The sequence below is a fragment of the Alligator mississippiensis genome, chromosome 4 (genome assembly GCF_030867095.1).
Source record: "Alligator mississippiensis isolate rAllMis1 chromosome 4, rAllMis1, whole genome shotgun sequence".
NCBI lineage: Eukaryota > Metazoa > Chordata > Crocodylia > Alligatoridae > Alligator > Alligator mississippiensis.
The window spans coordinates 207,881,814-207,905,231 of NC_081827.1; the positions used below are offsets into that span (position 1 = coordinate 207,881,814).

General features: G+C 38.0%; 1 protein-coding gene and 1 long non-coding RNA gene across 2 annotated transcripts in view; one reads left to right on the plus strand and one right to left on the minus strand.

Annotated features, from left to right (window-relative positions):
* Positions 1-23,418, plus strand: part of PDE11A (phosphodiesterase 11A) — a 260,304-nt gene that overhangs the window by 136,080 nt on the left and 100,806 nt on the right. Inside the window, exons 6-10 of the mRNA XM_059727249.1 lie at positions 3,206-3,341; positions 9,516-9,591; positions 11,373-11,440; positions 13,041-13,133; positions 17,965-18,015. Of these exons, the coding sequence (XP_059583232.1) occupies positions 3,206-3,341; positions 9,516-9,591; positions 11,373-11,440; positions 13,041-13,133; positions 17,965-18,015 (424 nt within the window). The remainder of the gene's footprint in view (positions 1-3,205; positions 3,342-9,515; positions 9,592-11,372; positions 11,441-13,040; positions 13,134-17,964; positions 18,016-23,418) is intronic.
* Positions 15,182-17,915, minus strand: LOC132250387 (uncharacterized). Its single transcript, XR_009462084.1, has 2 exons — positions 16,761-17,915; positions 15,182-16,654 (listed from the first exon to the last, which is right to left on the minus strand). It is a non-coding gene; the product is annotated as an uncharacterized LOC132250387 (long non-coding RNA).

Sequence of the window (23,418 nt, forward strand, 5' to 3'; positions counted from 1 at the left end):
CCTTCAGAGGTTTTTCCTTTCAAACTGTTATGCCCCCAGAAATAAATCTTAAATTGTTAAACTGAATGTTTCACTTATCTCCAACATGTTAAATTTCAGTTAGGTTTCTGTCAAACCAGATACTTCATAATTTATTTGTTATATTCACTCAAAAATGCTGACACAAAAGGAAGTCATCAAACTTCCCCTTTCTTTCCTCCCCACCATTCATTGGGCAGATCATTGTTATTTATGCTTTTACTGATTTTTTTTTAAAGAATATTAGGATTTTTTTGAAATAGACAACTTCCTTGAATTAGTCTGTAGAAACTAGCGCAGCCAAATGAAATCAATCCTTCTGCATTGACTGAAGCATTCAGGTGTTCTAATACTTTGCATTCTTCTTTTTCATTCATTCGTCTGCACTGCCATGAAGCTGCTAATCACCATGAAAGCTAGAATATACTTATTTATTTATGGTAAAAAAAATGCTTCTTAATGTTTTTAAATTAATCCATTGCTGTTTCAAAACTAGGATTTACATGCTCATACAAATAACTGTACATTGCTAAGTATGCATTGCCACTACTCCCAGGCTAAGGGCAGACATTACACATAAACCGGTTTAAGTGATCAGAAACTTGTTTAAACCGATAACAGAACAGATGTTCAGTGCACATAAACCAGTTTGAGATAAACCTGGTTGAATGTAGTATCAGACTTAACTGATTTGGCTCAAACCAGTTTATGCAATGTCTGTCCCAGACCCCTTGCTGGTTTAAATTAAATTAGACTCCCCCAGTATCCCAGCATGCTCACTGGGCTGGGCAGGCTCTCTGCTCCACAGCAGGGGTGGCCCCTCCCCTCTGCTCCGTGGCTGCAGCCCCAGCAGTCTCTGCAGGCGTCTGCCTGGCTTCTGCTCCCCACCTGCCCTCCCCATTCTCTGCTAAGAAGGCATTCCCCTGTCCCTCACAGACACTTCAGCATTAGCTAGGAGAACACATGCTGGCTACCTTCAAGCTGTGACACACAGGACAAAGGCAGAATCAACAGACAGCTGATAATGTCCCTGTGTTGTTTTCTTAATGGGCTGATAAACATTGAGTTAGGGGTGATAAACATTCCCTGCTGGGTTGTTGGAAGGGAAGGGAAAGGAGGGCTGCTCTAGCATTTCCCCCTCCCCTGCTTCTAGCCTTAGCCACTGCAGGTATATGCCTGCATTTCTGGGATGTCTGTCTGGTTACAAAACTGATTTAGCCTGATTTGCAGGTTAGATTAACCTGCAAAGATTGAATCAATTTAGGCTCAGGCTTTTTGAATGTCTGTCCCTAGCCCCAGTGAGTCAGTGGGAATTTTACTATTGACTGATGACAAATAGGATAATGACCTTACGGCTTATGCAGTCATCGGGATGTTTGTATATACAAAGTTGATAAATTGAAACCATAACGCTAAATTCTTATGTTCCCTTCTTGCCAGTTTTGCAGGCATATTAGCAATAGCAGAGGTTCAACCACAAAAAAAAGAGTATCATTTCCCTAATTCACTCTTACTGGTCAAACACTTTCATTTATTGAAAGGACTATGTTTTCTTACGTCGCAACAGAGTCCAAGGCTGCAGGCTAAAATTAAGAAGTGTGGCTTTCCACATGATTTAATATTTTGCAGTTTTTGCCAATGCAAACTGCAAAAAATGTCTGTTGAATTATTAAAAAGTTTGAACTAAAAATGCTGAAAAAGAAGTTACTGTAAGCAGTTTCCTTTTATTTTTCAACCAAGAAATCTGCAAATGGTACATTTTTTAGTTACTCGATAACATTTTCATTTACAGTTTTCTGGTTTTAGGAGTCACAGTCCCACACAAAAAATAGAAAAGAATTCCACTCTAGATTCAGGTGTATTTAGAATTCTTTATTGAGCATCATTTTTTTTTAATCATAGTCAAGACCTAATACCGTCCGCTTAGGAATGACATTGAAAGAAGAATAGGAAAACATGAGTTCTTGTAAGTGTAAAACTTACAGAAATACAGTTATTGTAAAGCTGTAGCACCCAAACAACAATAATTCTGATACCATAAATAAGATATTATGAAAATAATCTATTCTGCCTTTATACGTCAGTTATATTGGTACTGATGCCATGCAATAATCATACAGGGTAGAGTAAAGTTTATCTGGGTGTCTGTTTATGCATATTAATCGTGATATGTTTTGATTTGTTTAAAGCTTAACCTTAACTGTAAATTTAATTGTTGTAGAAAGTTGGGGTTTTGGGGTTCTTTTGGGAGGGGGTAACTGCAATACTGTTGTAAATTATTGATATATACTTTCAACTTGAACTCTGTCATAAATAGTGTTTATCTGGGGATTTTATTCTTTGACCAAAATCTTTATAGCATTTTTTAAACAGTGGGGTAGGTGAGAAATATATCATTACATTGTAAACTGACAATTTATTCTGGAAAACTAGCTATTTAAAATGAAGAATCTTTTTTGACACCTGCTGGAAGCTATTAGTAGTTTCCTGCAGAAATGGTGTTAAACAAATTTCTCCTTTCTCTGAGTTTTGATGAATTTTTAAAATACTAGCTGGAGTGGAATTAACCCAATAATGTTGCATCCTTTCAAAAAATCTTGAGTAATATTTTTCTTTTTGTTGATAGATTAACTTGTGATATACATATTAATGGGGAAAATGAGTTGGCTAACTTGTCTTGCAAAAAAACCTGAGATTTATATTCTTGCTATGTATTCTAAGTCCTTATTTTTACAAAAAAAACCCTTGCATTTGATCCCTTTCCAGGGCGTTTTGTGAATTAATAATTTCTGATCATTTAGTTACCTGATCTTGCACTTGCCTATGTCTCATGAGTACCACTTACGTGAATAGTCCAGTTGAAGTGAAATCCTGGCCCTAGTGAAGTTAATGTAAGTTTTACCAGTGATTTTCAAAACTGTCATCCAGCAAAAATATTCACGTGAATAAGCTTTTCTGGTATTAATAAAAGGTTTATAGGACATGCCTCATACATGACAGTTTTTTACAATATAATCAAAACTAATACTTTTGGCATTGCTGTTTCTCTTTTGGCTGATGGACTTTATTAGCTATTATTAATTTATAAATAATTTTGATGTTAACTTGACTATGCCTGTGAGATACATGGTGGACTTCAAGCAACATTGATTGTATTCTTTTCTCCCTTACTATGCCTTTATGATAGTTTCAAAGACAGTATGGAGAAATCATCATCTTATTCTGACTGGCTAATAAATAATAGCATTGCTGAGCTAGTAGCTTCTACGGGTCTTCCAGTGAACATCAGTGATGCATATCAGGATCCTCGCTTTGATGCTGAAGTAAGAGATTTTTTTAAAAATTTAAATACACTGTCATATTCATGCAGTTAAGAATAATAAATCAGTTTTATTATCAAGTCCAAATGAATATAAAGCACAGGAACATTTGAATTACAGTTTTTCTTTTCAACTTGTTTAATTTGGCCTGTCAACAGCAGCAAGGCTTTAAGTACTTGGGCATTTACTGTATTTACTCACCTGTGATGCACACCTTTTACCCAAAAAGCAGCCATCCAAAAGTGGAGTGTGCATCTTAAACGAGGAAGCAGATTTTTCTTTTCTGTGACAGAAGCAAGCATAGAGACACTGCTGTAAAATGGCTACTAGGCTTCTTCCTCTGGCAGCTTTGGGAAGGGGGGGAGTAGCGTTCACCCTTCAGGGTGAGAGCTACAGTGTTAACCTCTCTTGCAGCCACAACTGCTGCAGTCAGAATACCCTGCATTCAGCCATGACTGGACAGTCATTCTGCCTTCCCAAAACAAGGTGCATGGTTTTTTCAGGAGCATCTAGTATGTGAAAAATATGGTGCTTCATCTATTATCTCCATTTTTCCTATCTGTATATGATACTTTCCTTTATAAAGTGCTTTGAGATCTCTGAAAGCTAATGATTGGTATTGAAAATTCTATTGATAGCTTTTAATGTTCCCCATTAGCAGAATCATAATAGACAGCTATTATATTATATCTATTATGTAGACATCATAGCTGGGACTGTAGCGTAACTGGGACTGTACACACTGAATGTAAACAGGATCTTCATTAATATTATCAATAATTATAAATTATCAATACAGCATCAGGCAGTGGTGTACTGGAACACTGTGTGCATGCTGTGTGCTGTTGTGTGCTTGCTAGTAAAATATGCTGAGAGAGCTCACTGGCAAGTGTTGTAGCCACCGACTTCCTGTTTGGGAGGCAGTGTTCACAGGACTGACACAGCATGTCTTAGGATGGCTCTGCCTGCCACTGTACTGGATTGGTACAGACCTAACCTTAGGCACTCAGGTTCAAAACTGTAATCTTAAAAAAATCACTACTCAACTGCCACCTATGCATAAAGTCCACAGATATTTACCTCCCCAACATTAAAATTCCTCAGCAATAACATAATCAGAGGTGGGCTAGCAGGACACGGGCCCTGGCATAGAAAGAGTGCTCTCAAGTCCCCTCCACACTCTCCCTTCCCTCTACTTAGCATTTTTTTAAATCTTGTGGGCATTCTCACATCCCTCTAATGGTCCCCTTTGCTTGCAAGTCTATTGCCACCTCCCCCACCATTAATCTTGACTGTTTTCTCCACTCAAAACTTTCCACAATGCCCCAGCTACTCTGTCACTCGCTCACACCCACTGCCAAATTTTGCTTTGTAAAATGTCACTAACATAGGTTTTGGCAGCAGAGAGAGTAAGAGAGTTGCCCTTGGGCTAGAGCAGGGAGGTTTGGCACTCTGTAAAGGGGGAGAGAAGAGAGATGCACTGGTATCTGGAGCAGGCAGAGGGGGCCATTAGGGGGGTGTGAGAGTGTCCAACAGGTATGGGAAAGGCTGGTCCAGAGCACAAATCAGCAGGGGGAGAGGACCATTGGGAGGGCACGTGATTGCTCACCAGGTTTGCCCAGGGCACAGATCTTGCTAGTTACTCTCAGTTGCTGATGTTCCTCAGTTACTAGTTCTTCAGCTGCTCTCAAGTTCTGTTTCCAGGTATGCTCAGAGTGCCCCAGTGTTGATGGTGCTGATCAGCTCAGTGTCTGTCTCCACCTCCCTCCACCAAGGATTCACAGCCCTGAACCCTCTTGCAACAGTTGGCACCTAAACCACTGCTGAGAAGAGTAGCAGAGGCAGGACACAATACCCTTTTTTCTGGTAGTTCACTGATATGAGCACTTACATAGGATCTGAGTTTAAATGACTCCTCTGCCTGAGAAAATTTAAACTCAGAGTTCCTGTCTCTTAAAATATTTCCCCAACCACCAGACGGCAGCGTCTTGTGAAGTTGGTACTCTGGCTCCTCTTCTGAAACTTTTCTATTGTGAAGTAGAAGCGCTTCAACAAGAAGAACTGGGCTTATTTAGTCTGGAGAAGAGATGGCTGAGGGGGAATTTAATAGAAGCCTTCAACTATGCGAAGGGTGGTTTCAAAATGATGGAGCTAGACTGCTGTCAGTGGTAGCAGGTGACAGAACAAGGAGCAACGGTCTCAAGTTGCAGCAAGGGAAATTTAAGTTGGATATTAGGAAAAACTTTTTCACTAGGAGGGTAGTAAAGCACTGGAACAGACTACCCAGAGAGGCTGTGGAATCTCCATCCTTGGAATTTTTTAAGACCTGGGTAGACAAAGCCTTGGCTGGGATGATTTAGTTGGGGATGGTCCTGCTTTGAGCATGGGGTTGGACTAGATGACCTCCTGAGGTCCCTTCCAACCCTAATTTTCTATGAATCAGGCCCCATGAATTACATGTCCATGCCACATAAAGAATGCTTGGGTTTGTGTCTTCAGTTGTGCTGTAAGTGGATGAGTTACAATACTGTAACCTTGTTTTTCAGTATTTATTCACATGTAGATTTCTGAAATTATATCAATTTTGGAATACCATTTCAAGTATAAGGAATAGCTCTCAAACCAACCCAAAACAGAAAAGAGTATTTTAAAAATGAACTTGCTGAAATAGCTTCTGGAAGAACTTTGCAAGAAGTAATTTATTCAGAATTTCAGAAAATACAATTAAGGTCTGAGCAGTAGCAGCCTTAGGGGAGGGCAAACCAGGCGACCGCTGGGGGCCCCACACTTTATGAGAATAAAGATTAATTATAATGAGTATTTGTATTATCAATATTGTATTCAGATACTTTCATTGCAGTTTTATGGATAAGGCAAAGTAAAATTGAAATCGAAAATGTCCGACTTGCTTATAGGTCATCAAAATTAAGCCTCTAAGTAGAGGTGCACCAATACATCAGTCTGATATTGGATCAACACCGATATAAAGAAAATAGTATGTGTTGGAAATTGGCCTGATATGGCCGATAATTTGACTGATAAATGCATGCACACCTGCAGCACAGCACATAGGTGGTGAGAAGCACAGCCTGGCAGCTTGAAGAGCAGTATCCAGCTGGTAAATCTGTTGTGGTGGAAGGGGAGGGGAGACGGAAGGGGTGTGGGAGGGCAGATCAAGGTCCCCCGTGGTGTGGAAGGGAGTGGAGCTGGGACAGGGGTTGGGTCAAGTGTTGCCCAGCCAGGGCAGGGCAGGCACAGGATGGAGTCGCGGCTTATCTGGGAGGTGTGGGGATGGGGGCAGGGGCGACTCCCGCTGCTGTTCCTGCCACTCATCTGGGAGGGCATGGGCGAGGGGGGGTGGAATATATGACCCCAGATGTGCACAGGGCCAGGGTTGCACTGGGCTGCATTTGGGGTGTGTGGCACGGGTGCTGGGAGGGAGGCTGTGGGGAGCTACAGTGAATTTTGGGGTGGCTGCAGCCTCCCCTTGTAGCCCTGCTCCCAGCACCACCGCTTCCCACCCCAAGCACAGCCCCACCCACCCTGTGCAGATCAGGGGGCACATGACCTCCCCGCCATGCCCTCCTGCATGAGCATCAGGAGCAACGGCAGAGCCACCAAACCATTGGGCAAGTGCCAGATGAGCCACTGAACAAACAGCTCCTGGAAGAGCAGTGTGCAGCAGCAGGAGCCACCCCTCCTCCCACCTGCGTCCCCCGGACGAGCTGTGGCTCTGTCCCATGCCTGCCCCGCCCTGGCTGGGCAGCTCTTGCCCTAGCCCCTGTCCCAACTCCACTTCCTCTGTCACCGTGGGGCCCTTGATTTACTTCCCCATGCCCCTTCACTCCCTGCTCCCCTTCCACCACAGCAGACTTACCGACTGGACACCGCTCTTCAGGCTGCCGGGCTGGTATCAGAAATCAGATTGGTATCAGCCAATATGTCTCCTTAAAAATCAGCTATTGGTAGCGGCCTCAGAAATCTCTATCGGTGCACCCCTACCTCTAAGGGGCCCCAAATGACTCTTGCCCAGGGCCCCAACAACCCAAAGGCCGCTCAGTGAGAGATGCTGAAGTAAAACACACCAATCCTTGATGTGTCTGTAGTTACACTTTCATTATGTCATGATCTAATTACTAATGCAGCCATACCGTATTTGTTTCAAACTTACTAAAATTCTAGACACTGAGTGATACTGCCTGACTTACATAGAAAAAGACTACTGTGAATCACTGTATATGTTGGTATGAACATAAACATTTAATCTTCAAAACCACTGTTAGAAATGACATCAGACAATCAGGTGTATTAAAAACAATCAGGTGCACCACTCATTAAAGTAAAATAGAACAATGCATGGAACACTTATCTTGTTGTTCTGCCTCTACACTTACAAAAACACACTCACCCTTCCCTACGCTAACTTAGATCTTCAAAGAAATGTTTAATTGTCAAACCATTTTTTCATTGAACAGTTTTATTAATAAATATTTTAAGACCTACATCAAAACAAGATCTGCAAAACTCAGATAGCAAATGAAATATAGAAGGATCTTCTTTTCTTCTTTTCCCTTCTGCAGAAAACTTGCATTATATTGCATATAAATCATAACATTTCATCTTACGCAAATTTACCTCACAGAAAAAAAATGAATCTATAACTTATTTATGACTGCTATATAAAAATCCTATGTTTTACATCTTGCACATACGTGAGATTATATATAGCTTTTTGGAACAATATGAAACCCTTTTATATAAAACATTCCATATGCTTATAAAGGTAGGAGAGCAAATTTATAGAGCTGGAGGAGCCTGGTATAACTTAGTTGAACTCAGTAGTGTTTACTTGTAATATAGTAACTATATAGAAAAAAAATAATCTTGGAAATACTACTGTGGCAAAGGAAATATTTATGTAAAACCGTTTTCATCTGTACTGAGTCCATCTGAGTTGCTTGAGGCTGGCCCAGCTCTGTAAATATGTGATAATAAATATCCAAAATATTTCAAAATACAAAAAAGATATGTATTTTCACTGTATGTCAAAAAATGTCAAAAAGCCTATTGTTAGATAGTAACCCATGCTTGAAGTTTGCTTTTTTAGTTATAGTCAGAGTTTGTTAGTCCGAGTTCAGGATATATCACACATTCCTTCATCTACTTAAATAAAATTACTCGTTTCTTAACAGAAAAATCATATGTCTAATAGAGCAGTGTCTTATGCTGAATTTCATGTAGCACTCCCTTCTGATTTCAGTGAGTAGTTCACATGTGTAGATACTTACAAACATTGGACCTCTGCCATATTAGAATAGCACTTAGTAAGATATGCCTCCGTCTTGACTGGGGTAAGCCTTTCTTCTTGGCCTTCTCTCAAGTCTCTTCAGATATTCAAGAATCACTTATCTTGAGGTATCTTGTGACAATAATTATAAAGAATAAAGCATAGGAAGTGAAGAATTAGTTGCATTAAAAGTAGATCACAGTATTTCATACCATGGCCTATCACCTTAAAGCAAGAAGGAGATATTATAGTTACAGGTATCATTTATGTAGGAAATCTCAGATTCTCCTTTTGACCGTATTCCTCAGTTCCTCCTGAAGCTGCCTTTTTTCCTCCCAGAAAGTTCCCTGCTCATTTCTTACCTTCTTTTTGCAAATATGGCTTTACCTATGTATTGTCTCTTTCTGTCTGTTTTTCAAAGCCAATCTCAGATTAATTTTTTTAATTAAGGACATCGGGCCCTTGCTTCAAATCTGTTTGATGGATTTTAACTCACAGTAGCAAAGAGTGGATGCTGAAAGGGAGAGTGAACAGGGTATGGCCAAGGTTTTTTTTACTGTTCCTCTTCTACTTGCAGCTTCCAGGTTCAAATCAGTCGTCAAATACCATGAGGTTTCTGAAGCAAGGCCTTTGGGTTCTTTATACATTTGGAAAGGTTCAAGTAGAAGCTTTTTCCAGCAAGTAGTTGGTATTAAAAATTGCTCGCTATTTTCATGCAAATAATATTCCTCAGCTTTTACTTGAAAGGCCAGCATGATGTGAGCCAGGTGGATTTGTAAATGTTTTCATACTGAAGTCATCCATGACTTTATTACTGGAACTTCAGAAGGCTGTAAATAACTAACTAGATACTGTATCAATGGCTAAAATTCTCATTTTTTACATCCTAGGCTGACCAGATTTCTGGCTTTCACATAAGGTCTGTTCTTTGTGTTCCTATATGGAATAGCAATCACCAGATAATTGGTAAGTATACTCCTCATAGCTGTTTGTGCCATTATAGTGCTAATGTAAATTTAATTCCATCTTCTTAATGCTGCATTCCTTTTCCTTCTTTTCCACAGTTTAATATTATTAAGAATTTGTAATACTTGCAATGCATTTTAAGTATAGGGGAAGACATTTTTTGACTTGGATACTGTATGGATTTCTTTTTTAAGCTTTCCAGTTTCTTCATTGTTATCTTACTTGTAATAATAATCCATTTCCTGAAACTCAAAGTGAAAGATAGACAACCTGGTAGGTTCTTCTGACAGTTTTCATGTTTCCACGTAGATTGGGTAGCTATTGGTTTTATCCAGTCATGCTCACAGTTTTGGCTCTGTGGGCCAAACAAATGGTACAGGGTGAGTCCATGAGCCAAATTAAGATCCCCTCTGCCCATGCCTGCCCTGGATTGGTTCCAGTCACCCATGTCAGCTCCATGTGCTAGGATCAGGCCCGAGGGCCCTGGGCTCCTTCCACCTAGCTGGAGCCCATCCCGGCTGGGTGGAGACAGCACAGGGCTTTGTGCTGCCTCTGCTTACCCAATATTGGGTTCCAGGAGCCCCCTACCACCTCCACATGCTGGGATCAGGCCCCATATTGCTTGCATGCCAGATCTAGCAAGCAGAGCCATGGCCCATGGGGTTGCATACAGGAGCTATTGGGATCCCCGGGGGGGCTGGATGACACCACACTGGGGGCTGGATCTGGCCCATGCACTAGTGGTTAATCACCCCTCGTGTAACCCAACAAGGTCCTCACTGTCTTCTCTCAGGATTAGACATACAACTACTTGATTTTACACACAAAAAGGTAGCTCTTTGAAAAGTTTGAGCTGTGTCCTCAACTTGTATAAATTGTCATAGCTCAGTTAAAGTAAATGGTCTTACAACAGTTTACACTAGTTGAGGACATAACCAGATGCTATGACATGTAATTGATGACACTGGGGAGTGTACTCCACAGAGGGAACTCCTTACACCATATGATCATGTTCTTTGTGTTTGCTTAACCAAAGCAAATGTGCTGATTGTAGTTTATAAAAATATGGCTTATGTCCCTTATCTAGTGTATATCCATCAAAAGAAGCTGAAGAAAAATTCTGTATGCAAAATACTAGTAAACATTACAGTGTTTTTATTTGGGTATACAGTAGATAAGTAAAACAGAAGGAAGAGAGTTTTGCGAAGAGAGTTTTGCAAAGGAATTCAATATTATTAATTTGGAGCCAGCAGCTTTGAATAGATTTTTTTCCTTCAAGTTGCTTAATAGAATTATGTATTAAGTGACTAAACAAATAGTTGGACCAGTCATAGGGGAAAGAGACTTATATGTAGGTCATAGTAAATTAGCTAAGTTTAAGCCACTGATTCAGCAAATTTACATAAGTAACATGAAGTCCTTTAGTCCTTGGTATTTCATAGCTCCTCCTAGTTTGACAGCTGCTTAAGCAGCTTAAATACCTTGCTGAATTTGGGCCTTAGTCTTCCATGCAAAACATATGCAATACTGTGTAAAGTAGCAAATATGGCACTTGCAGAGTGAAGACAATCCCTAAAAGTAATATATTCCCTGGATAAAGGAATCACAAGAAATCATCAATGTTTCAAATATTAACATTTGTTTATTTTTTCCATCATGAATGTCTGAAGTTTTGTTTTTCAGTGAGAACATATTTTAATTATTGGTAATGGACAGCAATTTCTGCATGATAAATTTTATATACATATATTATAAACTTTTTTTAACAACTCTGTTTAAAGGCGTAGCTCAAGTGCTGAATAGGCTTGATGGGAAGCCTTTTGATGATGCCGATCAGAGACTATTTGAGGTAAGAAGTACTTCATTTTGTGGTAACCGTCTATTTTATCAGCATAAGTTCTGTGCACCTACAGTACAAATAGCCATTGTTTTGTTGCCCCATCAGCTAGTGGTGTCCCAGCAAAGCTAATGCTGTTGAACAGTACAAACAGATGTCACCAGGACTGTTCTCCTGCACAGTCAGGCCCCTGCCATTCCCAGGGCTTTAGAGGTCCAACCTGGGACAGGGGTTTCATGCTGCTGAGCCCCAACTGAGGGTGTGCAAGTGGGGAAACCACCATGGGGGTTCCATGGCCTGCAGATACCTACCCCAGGAGTCCCCTGAAGGGGATTCCTGGAGCACACATTTCACACTGCAGCATCCCAACCCAGGTACACATCTGCAATCTGGGGAATCCTACAGGGCACTTCTCAGGTCATGCAGTAATTGAACAGTTGTCCTCCCCTTTAAAGTGTCACAAACAACTAGCTTTGCACAAACATTTTCAGGCAATTGGAGCATTACCAGGGGCAAGGACATCTGTTCACTATCAACTTGTTCTGCCATTAAATTTTTTAGGGAGGCACAAGGGCGATAGCTGCTTGCACCCTGGCTTTTCTATAAACAAAAACAAATAAGAAAAGGCATTATAATTGTCTTTTATGTAATTTCATTTAAATTGGATAATCATTAAACATCCTCACTGGTACCTTTTTTTTAGATTTTTTTTCCCTACATTTTCTAGGTCAGAAGCTATGTAAAAATGACAGTAATAAGACCATCAAATTGGGGTTTTATCATATCAAAAATCTCTATGGCTAAAGGGGAAAGGAATGATATTTTTAAAATGAACACTTGCTTAATATCCCCTTAGCCCTGAAAGAAAGGAAGGCAATGGGATATCAATAGTAGTCTGGGGCCCAGCTGTGGCAGAATAGTGTGTCGATACCAACTCCTCACCAGGTTAAAACAATTAAAGATGTGCATTGTATGTGTTATTGCTAGTTGTTCCTCAAGACATGAAGTCAGGGGTGTAAAATATACTACTAGCAGGTTAGATCTGGCCCATCAAACAATTCCTTCTGGCCTGCTGGACTTATAGCTGTTCAGAGAATTGGGGGCATGATTAGTGGTTGGGTTTGGCTTGCCACAGAATCCAGGGACCTGAGGCTCCAGTAAATATGGCCATTGGTGGCCGGGGGCTGAGGAAGGGCTTTGCCAACACGTCCCTTGCTTGCCTTTTGGCACCTGATCCACTGCCAATTGCTTACCTCCACCAGAGCAAGTGCTTACTTGATGTGCAGCCCCTTGTCCCAAGATGCACAGTAGCCACTGTGACTGTGGTAGCTACATCCACTGCCACCACCACTGGCGCCCCTTCTGCATGAAGGATCTGGCTAAGTTAAAAGTTGCAGCCAAATTAAACAGCATCCTTGGTATCTCATCTTTCTTCTCTCATGTCTGAGACAACGACCTTCAGATAACATATCTCTGCCATAAACACAATTACCATATATTTCTATAATTTTATATTTGTTTTCTAGTTTGCTTCTCATCCTGTTCTTTGAAATAACTAAATCAGCATTCATTTTGTGTTGGTAATTTAATTTAATTCTTTTCTTCTTGTTAGGCTTTTGTTATTTTTTGTGGCCTGGGTATCAACAACACAATAATGTATGACCAGGTGAAAAAATCATGGGCAAAACAATCTGTGGCTCTTGATGTAAGTATTTGATAAAAGCAATTGCTCTCCATAAACTATTCTTGTTGTATATGAAAGACTGTTCTAGTACAGGAGTTTTCGCAGCAAACTTTGTAGTCAATCATTTTCTAAAAATCCCCTGCTGTCCACTCCAAATTCTTGTTCCTTTAGAAAAACATTGCAAAGAGGTTTACTTCAGGGAATATTAATTGTAATGGGCGTAGTTCTCAGCTTAAGTAAATTTTCACAAGGCACACACAGCAGATAAGTATTGAATCCTAATCATATGGTATGTCTACAGCTATATATTTGAAATGTGAATTCATAGCAGTGAGAAAGGATGTCAAGGTCCAAGTCATGAAGCGCTTATAATAGTATAAATCAAATGAACAACCACCCTTAAACGAACTCAAAGACAGGGATAGTGAAGAGAGAGACACAATTTAAAAAGTATATTGTGAATGAAGCTGATAAATTCCCACTTAAGGGAGAAAATACATCAAAGAAGGCCCCAGTGGAAAGTAAGTTAAAAATGGGGTTTGGGTAGAGATTTGAAAGAGGATAGAAAGGATACTTAGGGAGATATCATGATGCATGTATTAGCAAATACTATTATGTTTGTGTTTAATTTTCAGTATACCAAATACTGAAAATTTCTAGAACTTCGTATTTCATTCAGGTTTTTCTTTTCTTTTATTCAGGTTTTGCTTTTCTTTTATTCCATTAAATGAATGAGAGATGGAAAAGTCAGGGAAAACTGAAATTAAGAGTTTAAGGGTCATTGTAGCTCATTGCTATGGTGACAAAGTGTCTCATGTAGATATGCCCAGTATTACTAAAAACTTTAGGAATTGTACATTAATTGATCTAAAATTGTTGGAAAGATTTTGCTTTTCTTATCCCATTACTTCTCTTAACTCATCCCAAACTAAACAATTATGAGGGATGAAGCCAGCAAGGTTCTGTAGAAATTACTCTGAGATCTATAATACTGTATTTTATTCAATTATGTCCTTTTTCCCAACTAGTTTAGGAAACATACTGTGAATCATTCCATTCTCTATAATGGTTCAACAACATTGAAAGACTATGTTCTTTTAAATTCTCTAACTAGTAAAAGGAATTGCATAAAAGGTTTACCAAAGACTGCTCAAAGATGTTTTTCCCAATTAGAAGAGAGCTTTAGAAATTGTCTTATAAACTTAGCTTGCTCCTCCTGAAGTGGACTGGGATATGAATGAAATTTTGGGTATCCTAGAGTCTCTCTGACATTCAAAAGAACTGTAAAATCTTTTGGTCAGTTTTAAAACACAATATTGCATAATTATGATATATACTTCATATTGAAATATGGAACCATTGGTATTACAGCCATGAAATGAGTCTTGTTTTTCACTGGGGAACAATGATTTTTTGTCATTATCCATTGAATATATTTTAAATATGCATGCTTGATATAGTCTTATAAATTAGAGGCTTTTACAGCTTTGTATTTTGTGGATGATGTCGTATTCAGGAACCTTACCTCTGCATCTTTAAAGCGGTGCTCAGTTTTTAGGCCTGAGAGTTTCATTAAAGTCATCATCATGATTCAAAACATCATGCTGTTTTGAAAAAAGATGGCTGGTTGAAAAGGCTATTAATGACTATACTGGAAAACAAGATTTTGTTTAAATTCCCAGGCTTACTGTTTTATTAAAAAATGTGAGAAATGTATTAGTAAAAGAAAGTAGTATAAATCATTGAGTAGGTTTTGGCTTAGTTTATTGTTTTTATTATGTGTAATATATTTAAAAATACCCCAAATATATCTGAAGATTATATTTTTCTTGTATTTCATGTACTCTGTAATTCTGTTATACTTTACAGTCTGGTTTTATACAATTACGAGAAACCCTTGCTTAAACTGTAGTTTAATACTTAATGTCTATCTGGTATCTTGTCTTTCTGAAGTCTGTGATCATTTAATACTAAATTTTTGAATAGGCACTTGCAAATTCTGCTTATATTGGAGAAATTTTGGTCAAAGGAAACATAATTTCCAAGAACGTCCTGGATTTCACATATGATTAATAACACAATTTTAATAATTTTAATAATGTACCTATCTTTTGAAAATGTAAGTCCACTAATTTTATGCAACATTACAGGATCTACAGGTATGTGATTCCTCATTAAGAACAGCAGAAGTTTATCTGAATACAGAAGTAAAAGTCAGTATCAAAAAACAAACATATACAGAGTACTTGGAATTTGTATGCAAACCTGGAGATATTTCGTTGTCCCTGTGGTCTCTGTTCAGCAAAACACTGAAACATGGGCTTAACTTTTAAATCCCTTTGAAAGCAATGGCACTACTTGGATTCTTAAATATAAGCATACACATTTCAGCATTTGTATTTGCATAATGCATAATTGGCATTTGTGTTTATACTGTATATAGCTTAAAGAAAGTGCAAATCCTCTTCTGTATTTGCAGTCATAAGAGTTAATTGGTGTTCGCAATGCAATTGGCAACACAGTTGGCTGATTAATATGGAATTGCATCTTGGATTGAATTCTTTTCCATGAGAAGAGAAACAAGCTATAACAAATACAGTGTGCAGCCAGGTGCAAAATAAGTAAAGTTTAGATAGGATATGAAAATCCATTATTTAATCAATAGAATTAAAATACAGCTACTTTCTTGGAAGATATACAGGGACTACTTGTCTTATGGTATAGATGTCAGTAATGGGAAATTGAATGGCAATCATAATTTAATGTTGAGTCATCCTTTCCTTAAATCAAAACAATGCAGGTACCTCTGCTCGTTTACTCATCTAGGTAGACCTACAAAATGACTTGGATATCAGATGAGGTAAGGCATTTTGATATAAACTCTAATGAGATTCAAATCCAAATATACGGGCACTACTTCTTATATAGAACGCTTTTAGCAGTACCTATAGCCCCTGGCTCACATTCATTAAATGGCAAGACAGGATCTGATCCTTAGTCCCAACAATTGTGCCTCCTGCCATGCCATATGTGGGAATAAATAATGAACTTTCAATATGGCAAAAGATTAACAGTAGAATGCCTTAGGGTCCTATTCCAGGTAAGTGGTGTTTAATATAATTCTTGAGGAACATGAATAAAGTGTGAGGAGACAATATTTGGAAATGATTAAAAAATGATTTAGAATAATAAAGACTAGACAATTGTGAGAAAATGGAGAGACCTAACAAGTATAAATGAGCAGCACAATGACAGAAGAAATGTAGTACTGATAACTGAAACCTAATACACATCAGCAGAAAGAATTTGAATTAATTGTTTTTGCAGCTGCATTCAAAAGTGATTAAAATTAGGGGAAAACTGAGGCAACATTTGTGAACAGTTAAATTAACAGCTCTGTTCAAAATATATACATGGTACAAAAGTCAATAGAATATTAATGAATGAGATTTTTTTAAATCTTAAAAATACTGAAATGACATTTTTTGAATTTTTGCTGTGTCCTTGCCTGGAATTCTGTGTAGAGTTCTGGTCATTTTTTTCTGAAAGAAGATAGAAACAGATGAGATTTGAAGATTGGCAATGGAAATTAGTAGGTAAACAGAAATACTTAAATAAAATATGTGGAGAAATTAAATAGGCACAGACCTGAAGAATGGCAGTGTGCGCCAAAATAGCTTGTCTCCGATATCTCTTGACTGTACAGTTGGTCCAATAAAAGATATTGCCAAAAATCCCTTGCTTCTTAAATAGGAATAATAATAAGGCAGAAAGAAAGGTATTGGTTAGAGGGAGACATAAATATAGAAAATAATAAAGGAGGTAAAACAGAGAACTTGGGTTTACCCTTTCTGGGGATATTCATTGATGTTTAAAACTAAGAAATACTAACTGACTGATTGACTAACTAACTAACAAGTTCCAACTTAGTTGCATTACTGATAAAGCATAACTCTGTTTGGAACTCATGTCCACAAGATTTCTCAGGTGAAAAGGATAGTGTGATTAAAAAAAAAAATCAGAGATTTATATGCATGAAGAGAACACCCTTGTGGCTAAGTAGGAGAAAAACCATTTTGGAGTAAGGGGAGGATTTATATATTTTTATATATATATATCTATAAATGTCAGTGTTTCAGAGCATAAATCAGCTACCGGTTATGTGAGCTTAGGAAGAAACTTTCTCTCTGGTAATGTAAATAGTTCTCCTGTCTACTAAAGTGCTCCAAAAATACCTATCCCATTCACAGTGGAACTTTTGGTTCTGATGTGGGGCAAGCTTTCTGCAGCCTCTGGCCAGCTGCTCTGGCCAACAGTCTCTTATCCTTGCTTCAGGCATATCTTTTATTCAGGTTTGCATACAAGTATTTATACAATGTGTCTAAAGGTGTGACCCATCCTTTCTATACTTGCCTACAATTTCTATCTCCAGAACACCACATTGAAGACTATGAAAGCTGTTGGCTGGAAAAACTAATTTGCTAGCAGTGCTGCATCTTTGGAAAGCACATAAGAAACTCAATAGCTTAACAGGAGGTGTTATATAAAATCAATTTTAATTTTTGTTTTGTGTTCTTTCTCTTTAAATTTGAAGGACTTCAAAGGAACAGAAATGCATGGAATATTACATTACTTACTCTCCGTGGTTTCCTAGATGACAATCATAATGTAAAAGCCAAGTGTATACCTGTTAACCTACAATTAAATATCTTTTAATTAAAAGCTTACTGATAATGCCTAACTGTTACCTAATTGTGTTTTTAAATCCATTTATTAGACAGCATCAAGGAGCCCTATAATTTCTACTTGTCCCCTAAGAAAAATGTATTGTTTTCATTTTGTTCTGGGTCAGGTACTGTCTTACCATGCAACGTGTTCAAAGGCAGAAGTTGACAAATTTAAGGTAAGGATTTAAGTTTTGGTTTATTTTGCAAAGCAGCTATAAAGCAAAAATGAATCTAGATAAGCTGAGAAAAATAATGGCTTTTACTTTTATATTAGCCATAGGTTAGAATATCTTAGAAGGGGGTTGTACAACTTCAGAGGCCAAACATACTGCATTGGTTGCACGCCCTAGGTTGCGCATGGAATGATCTGCACGCTCCAGGGGCCACAAGCTATCCTGCTGCTACCACCGTGTGGCCAAGGGCCCCCCCTGCTGCTGCCCCCTCTTGCCACTGCCGTGTGAGTCTCCCACTGCTGCCACTGTTCAGGCAAACCCTCACCTTGATTCCCACACAAACAGTGAAAGACCACCCTCTACTGTGCAAGCAGTGAGCTTACTGGACTCCCTCCAACCATGCAGTCATGCCCCAGAGATGCTGGCCTCTGCAGCAGGAGCAGCAGCCAGGTGGGAGCCCATGAGCCTTATGTTAATCCCTCGCAGGCCAGATATAGGTCATAGAGTGGCATTTGGCAGCCCTGTATTAGAAAATATAATCATGTCTTTTAGCACCTTCTTTCAGTGAACATTCATTTTGAGAGAAGCAAATATCTTGTGTGTGGGCTTCAAAAAACACATTATATATCAAGCTGCAAGTTATAGGGAATTCCTACAAAATGTAAAGAGCTACATCAGTGGTAACCTAACAGAAATGTTTCAGGGTCCAGCCATCAGCTCCTTCTCCCTCTATCTAGAGGTAAATTCAGCAGCCACCTGGCTACCTCTTAAAGAGTACCCTAAGAAATGTATGCAATGACTTGAGGTAAGGAAGTGTATAATCAAGCCAGAGTGAAACCCAGGGCTTTGTGATACATAGGTTTCACTGTGCTAAGAGCAGGTCCTACGAGAGAAATTTGGGGGTCCGATACATACTAATTAGTCTCCCATTTTGGAAACAGAAAAGAGAGAGTGATCAAATGGCTGCTTGATGCAACTGTACCCCTATTTCTCCTTCTTCTTTTAGGCCCTGGCTAAGAGTTTATATAAACTGTTCTATCTGAGAGATGACTATAATGTCAACAGGCTTGAAGTGAAATAATGAGAAATGCTGAACCTCCTGTGTCCATATAAAAATAAAATACTGTTTCAACTTTGCATTTTTCTCAGTAGAAACAACAAAAAATGTAAAGAATGCCATGTAGAGCAAAGGGTAGGGTAAAGCCATTAATTGTGTGTGCATTATGGTATCGTTTTTTTGTCAAGAACTCTGTGAACAGAGCACTTTAGAGTTATTCTGACCTTATCTGCATGAAGGGACTCAAATTATACTTATCAGCAATTGTCCTGATGCCTTGAGAATTCTGTCTTTTGGACTTCTGTTCAAGTTGTAGAGCAGGCTGTGGAGAAGATTAGTATTGTCATCATTCATATGCAATGCACAGAAGAAGCTGCAGGGAGGGTTGGGTTGGTTAAAAGGGTTGGGCTTCAATGCCCATGTGTCCTGTGAGAGAGTGAGAGGGAAGAGGCACTTAACCTGAGACAGGTGTGGATTTAACATTGTCATATATGCTGGGGGAAAGGAAGGGTTGGTGAAAGATCATTTAACCTTTATATTTTGTATTTTAGTTTATAGCATGTAAATTTCTTCTAAGTTAATCTTTATATATATAAAATGTATTTTATATATGTATTTTGTGTATGTGTGATCTCTACAGTCTCATCTTTTTCTTCCTTATTTATCACCAGGAAATTTTTACATTAATTTTTAGTTGCATTAACTTTTATAGAATGAGAAAAATTAGTAGGTATTCTTGAGGCTTATTTTTCCTCAGACTTTTGCATATTATTCTTGGTTATATTACAGTAAATTCAAGGAGCTGGTAAGCAAGGCTTCTATGGGTTATGGATGAAATTCCAGCTAAAAATCAACTTTAACCCTTGCAACTGAGACCTGTGCATATAAATGCCCTTTTAAAAGAGCTAACATTCACCAGATATATCCTATTTGAGCAAGTTCTATTTCTGAGTTCATGAAGTAACAAATGACACCTTTATCGATGTTGCTGCTATTCTCCTTTGGAAAATTAACTTTTCTTAAAAGGCAGTTCCTTAATTTAAAATTTACTGCTGCTAGGCTCTGGAAAAAACACTTGGGATAAGATGCAGAATTACCATTGGTTGGGGATTTGAAATCCACAGTAGGTAGCATAGACAAGTAATATATAGCATGAAACAATCTTTCATGAACATGAGGAGGAGCCATAGATTCTAATATGTCTGATTTCAGAGAACAGATAAGTGTTGTTTAGTACATGTAGTTTTTCATGTTTTTTGGGTGAAATTCAATATCTCCCTTTAAAGATAGATCAGTATTTCCTGACTCCCTTTAAAGATGCCTCTTTGTTAATAGGAAATATGAGAACTGGGTTGTTCTCTTTAAAATTGCTAACATTATTAGAAACTGTTCTCCTAATAACCAAGAACTGATGGGCATGCCAGGATATTACTCCAACTGGACATTCCATCTCAACACAAAATCAAATTATGTGAATCATAACTGCATATTCATGTTATTGGCCTTTTCTAATACTTTCACTAACAAATGGGATTGCGATATAATAAAAATATATTGATTCTTGCCATCCATTAGCACTTAAGTTACCTAGCACACAATCTCAAAAGTTCAGGATGAGAGTCAAAATTTTATGAAACTTAGGGCTGCAGTAAATGGCTGTACTGACCTCCATGGATCTTTCCCTACTCACTTTGCTGTTGGTGACTTGGAAATAGTGAGAAAATATAATTTATGTTCTTATCCTACCTGAACTTGTCCCTATAATGAGAGAGGAAGCTCAGTTTTTCAGCAAAAACACAAGCAAGACTTGAGAGATCTAGATTCAGAACCTGAGCAAATAACTTATTATGTGAGTGAATTCTGGGCACACTGAAGTTAGAGGGAGGCCTAAGATTTTTCTCTTTGCCACAGTTCTCCATTTATAAAGCTATATTAATATATATAGCTGATTACATATATCGCTTCATTTATAAAGCATACCCTTATATGCTGTAAAGTTTCCTTTCTCTATCTTGTTCCATGGTGGTTTCTAGGTACCATAGTCTTCTGCAGGGTGTCCCTGACCTTGTGTGTGTGTGTCTGTGTGTACAATGTGTAGCACAATGGTTTCCTTATCCCAATTAATAACAAATGAAACTAAGACCCAACCCTGCCTTTTAGTTAATTTGAATATTCCTTATAGTTAATGGGATTCTGATGTTAGCATGCAATGAAAAAATAGTCTGCTGTTCTGTATTATCATAAATCATAAGTAGGTAAAATTTTAGAGGAGAGAGAAATCAGGGAAGTTTATACTGGTAGAGCTACTATCAATACCAGGTGTCATGCCTGTAATTGGGATATATGCTATAATTACATCCCCATTTGAAAATGGGTTTTGCTTGTGTAGAAGGTGGATAGAAGTGAAAAATAAAATAAAAGTTGCCTGTAACATTTGTTTAACAACATGACATTATTGTCCATAGCTGATCAAATAACCTTTAACAAACACTGAGGGGTGGGATGGTTTTGGATTTTGTTTTTTGTTGCATGAAAGTTTTTCTTACACTTATCTGCTGCTAACAAATATTCAGCATTTTTGGAATTTTTGAAAAAAAATTGATAGCTTGGAACTCAAAATTGAAATTAGATCTGTGTTGCTTGGTTTAGACTGATTACACAAGTCACATCACCATATTTTCTTGCCTACAGCATAGAATAAAATACTGAATTTGTTTTTGAAAGTCAGAAAGAGGAAAAATGAACTTTCCTTGTAGTAAGTAACTAAGTAGCAGCAGCTAGGAAGCCAAGCCTACTCATTATTCTGTTCCCAGTGAGTTGCTTTAGCTTCTAACTGGCAGCTCTTACTGTATTTCTCACGTATAATGTGCAACTGCAATTCCCAGCAGCTGGTTTTTGGGAAAAAAGTGTATGAGTATGAGAGAAAATAGGGTATGTTGTTTCTGTTCTCCATTAGGAGCACCATGATTCTTTATAGTCATGTGCTTACAATTACTTTCCTTTCAGGAAGCAAATATTAAATTGGCTTTCTACAAGCTTCATATCTATTTTACATAAAGTTCTCATTAGTAAAATGCAATCATAAGAATATTCATGGGTAGTAGAGACAAAAGAAGTGCAACTAAGGTAACGTGCATTTCTTTAAAAATTTTGAATGAATTTACTATGGATGGAAATGTCCTCTTGTATGTTGAGAATCATTTGACTTGAATTTATGAAGGTCCTGGACTTGATTTACTACCTTTTTTCTCCTGCTTCACATAAGTGTAACTCCATTACAATCAAGGTAAGTTATGTCAATATAAAATTGGAGGAATATATTTAGTAAATCAAGCAATAGGTGTACATTAATTCCATTTCTTTAATTTATTGTTACCTGATTTCTAAATTAGAATGGAGATTTAATCTCTCTTGCCCATCCCCTCCACCCCCATCCTTCTTTTGACTTGAAACAAGGTAGACTTTTCTAATTTCTGTTGTTATTAGTGTTTGACTAAAAATATACTATTATTAAATGAAGTAGCCTCAGTTTACCAAATTCTGTTTAGCCTTGGCTTGGTTATTTTCTGTAGCAGTGTACTGTCTGGCTCCTTCTCACTGAGATGTAGGGCTCTCCAGTTCTGAAACATAGTCTTGTCCTGGTTCTAGCACTAGCCAGATTTAGAAAGCCATCCTGCGTAACTACAGAATGTAGGACTGTGTCCCAGGAATGGATACTTATAATAAGAGGCACTGAATTCTGAGTCAGGATTAAATAAGTGCTGTGATTGGTTTTTACAATCAAATAAAAAGTACTCTCACAAAAATATATCACCTTACATTTTAACTAATGTATTTTCCAAAGAGAATATGTAAACTCTTCTCTATTGATGTGTAATATATAAGAACCTATTTTTAAAAAGCTAACCTAATTGTGCAGCTGTGAATGGTATAAGCCAGATCAATATTTAATGACTGTGATGCATTATTTAGAACCCTGCTAGATATTCCCTTTTGTAGGGCAAATGGCACACAGGAGAGCCACACAACAAAAATAATGAATCACCTGCTTTACAAAGTCTTTGATTCAGAGTGTAGTATTAATAATATATCTTGTTTGCCTCAACTATTTTGACTGAACTGGGACTGATAAAGGCCCAGCCTAAATGTGGTACAGAGAACTGTGAAGAATCAAATATGCTCTCTCTCAAACATTTTCAGATTTCTCACTAAATAAAGTTTAAGACCATTCAGCCCAAACAGATTTTAAGTACTACTCTTCTATTTGACAACATAAACAGCTGGACACGTTGATGACAATAGACAACTTATTTAAATTAGTTCAATACTCTGAGCACACAGCTGTAGTA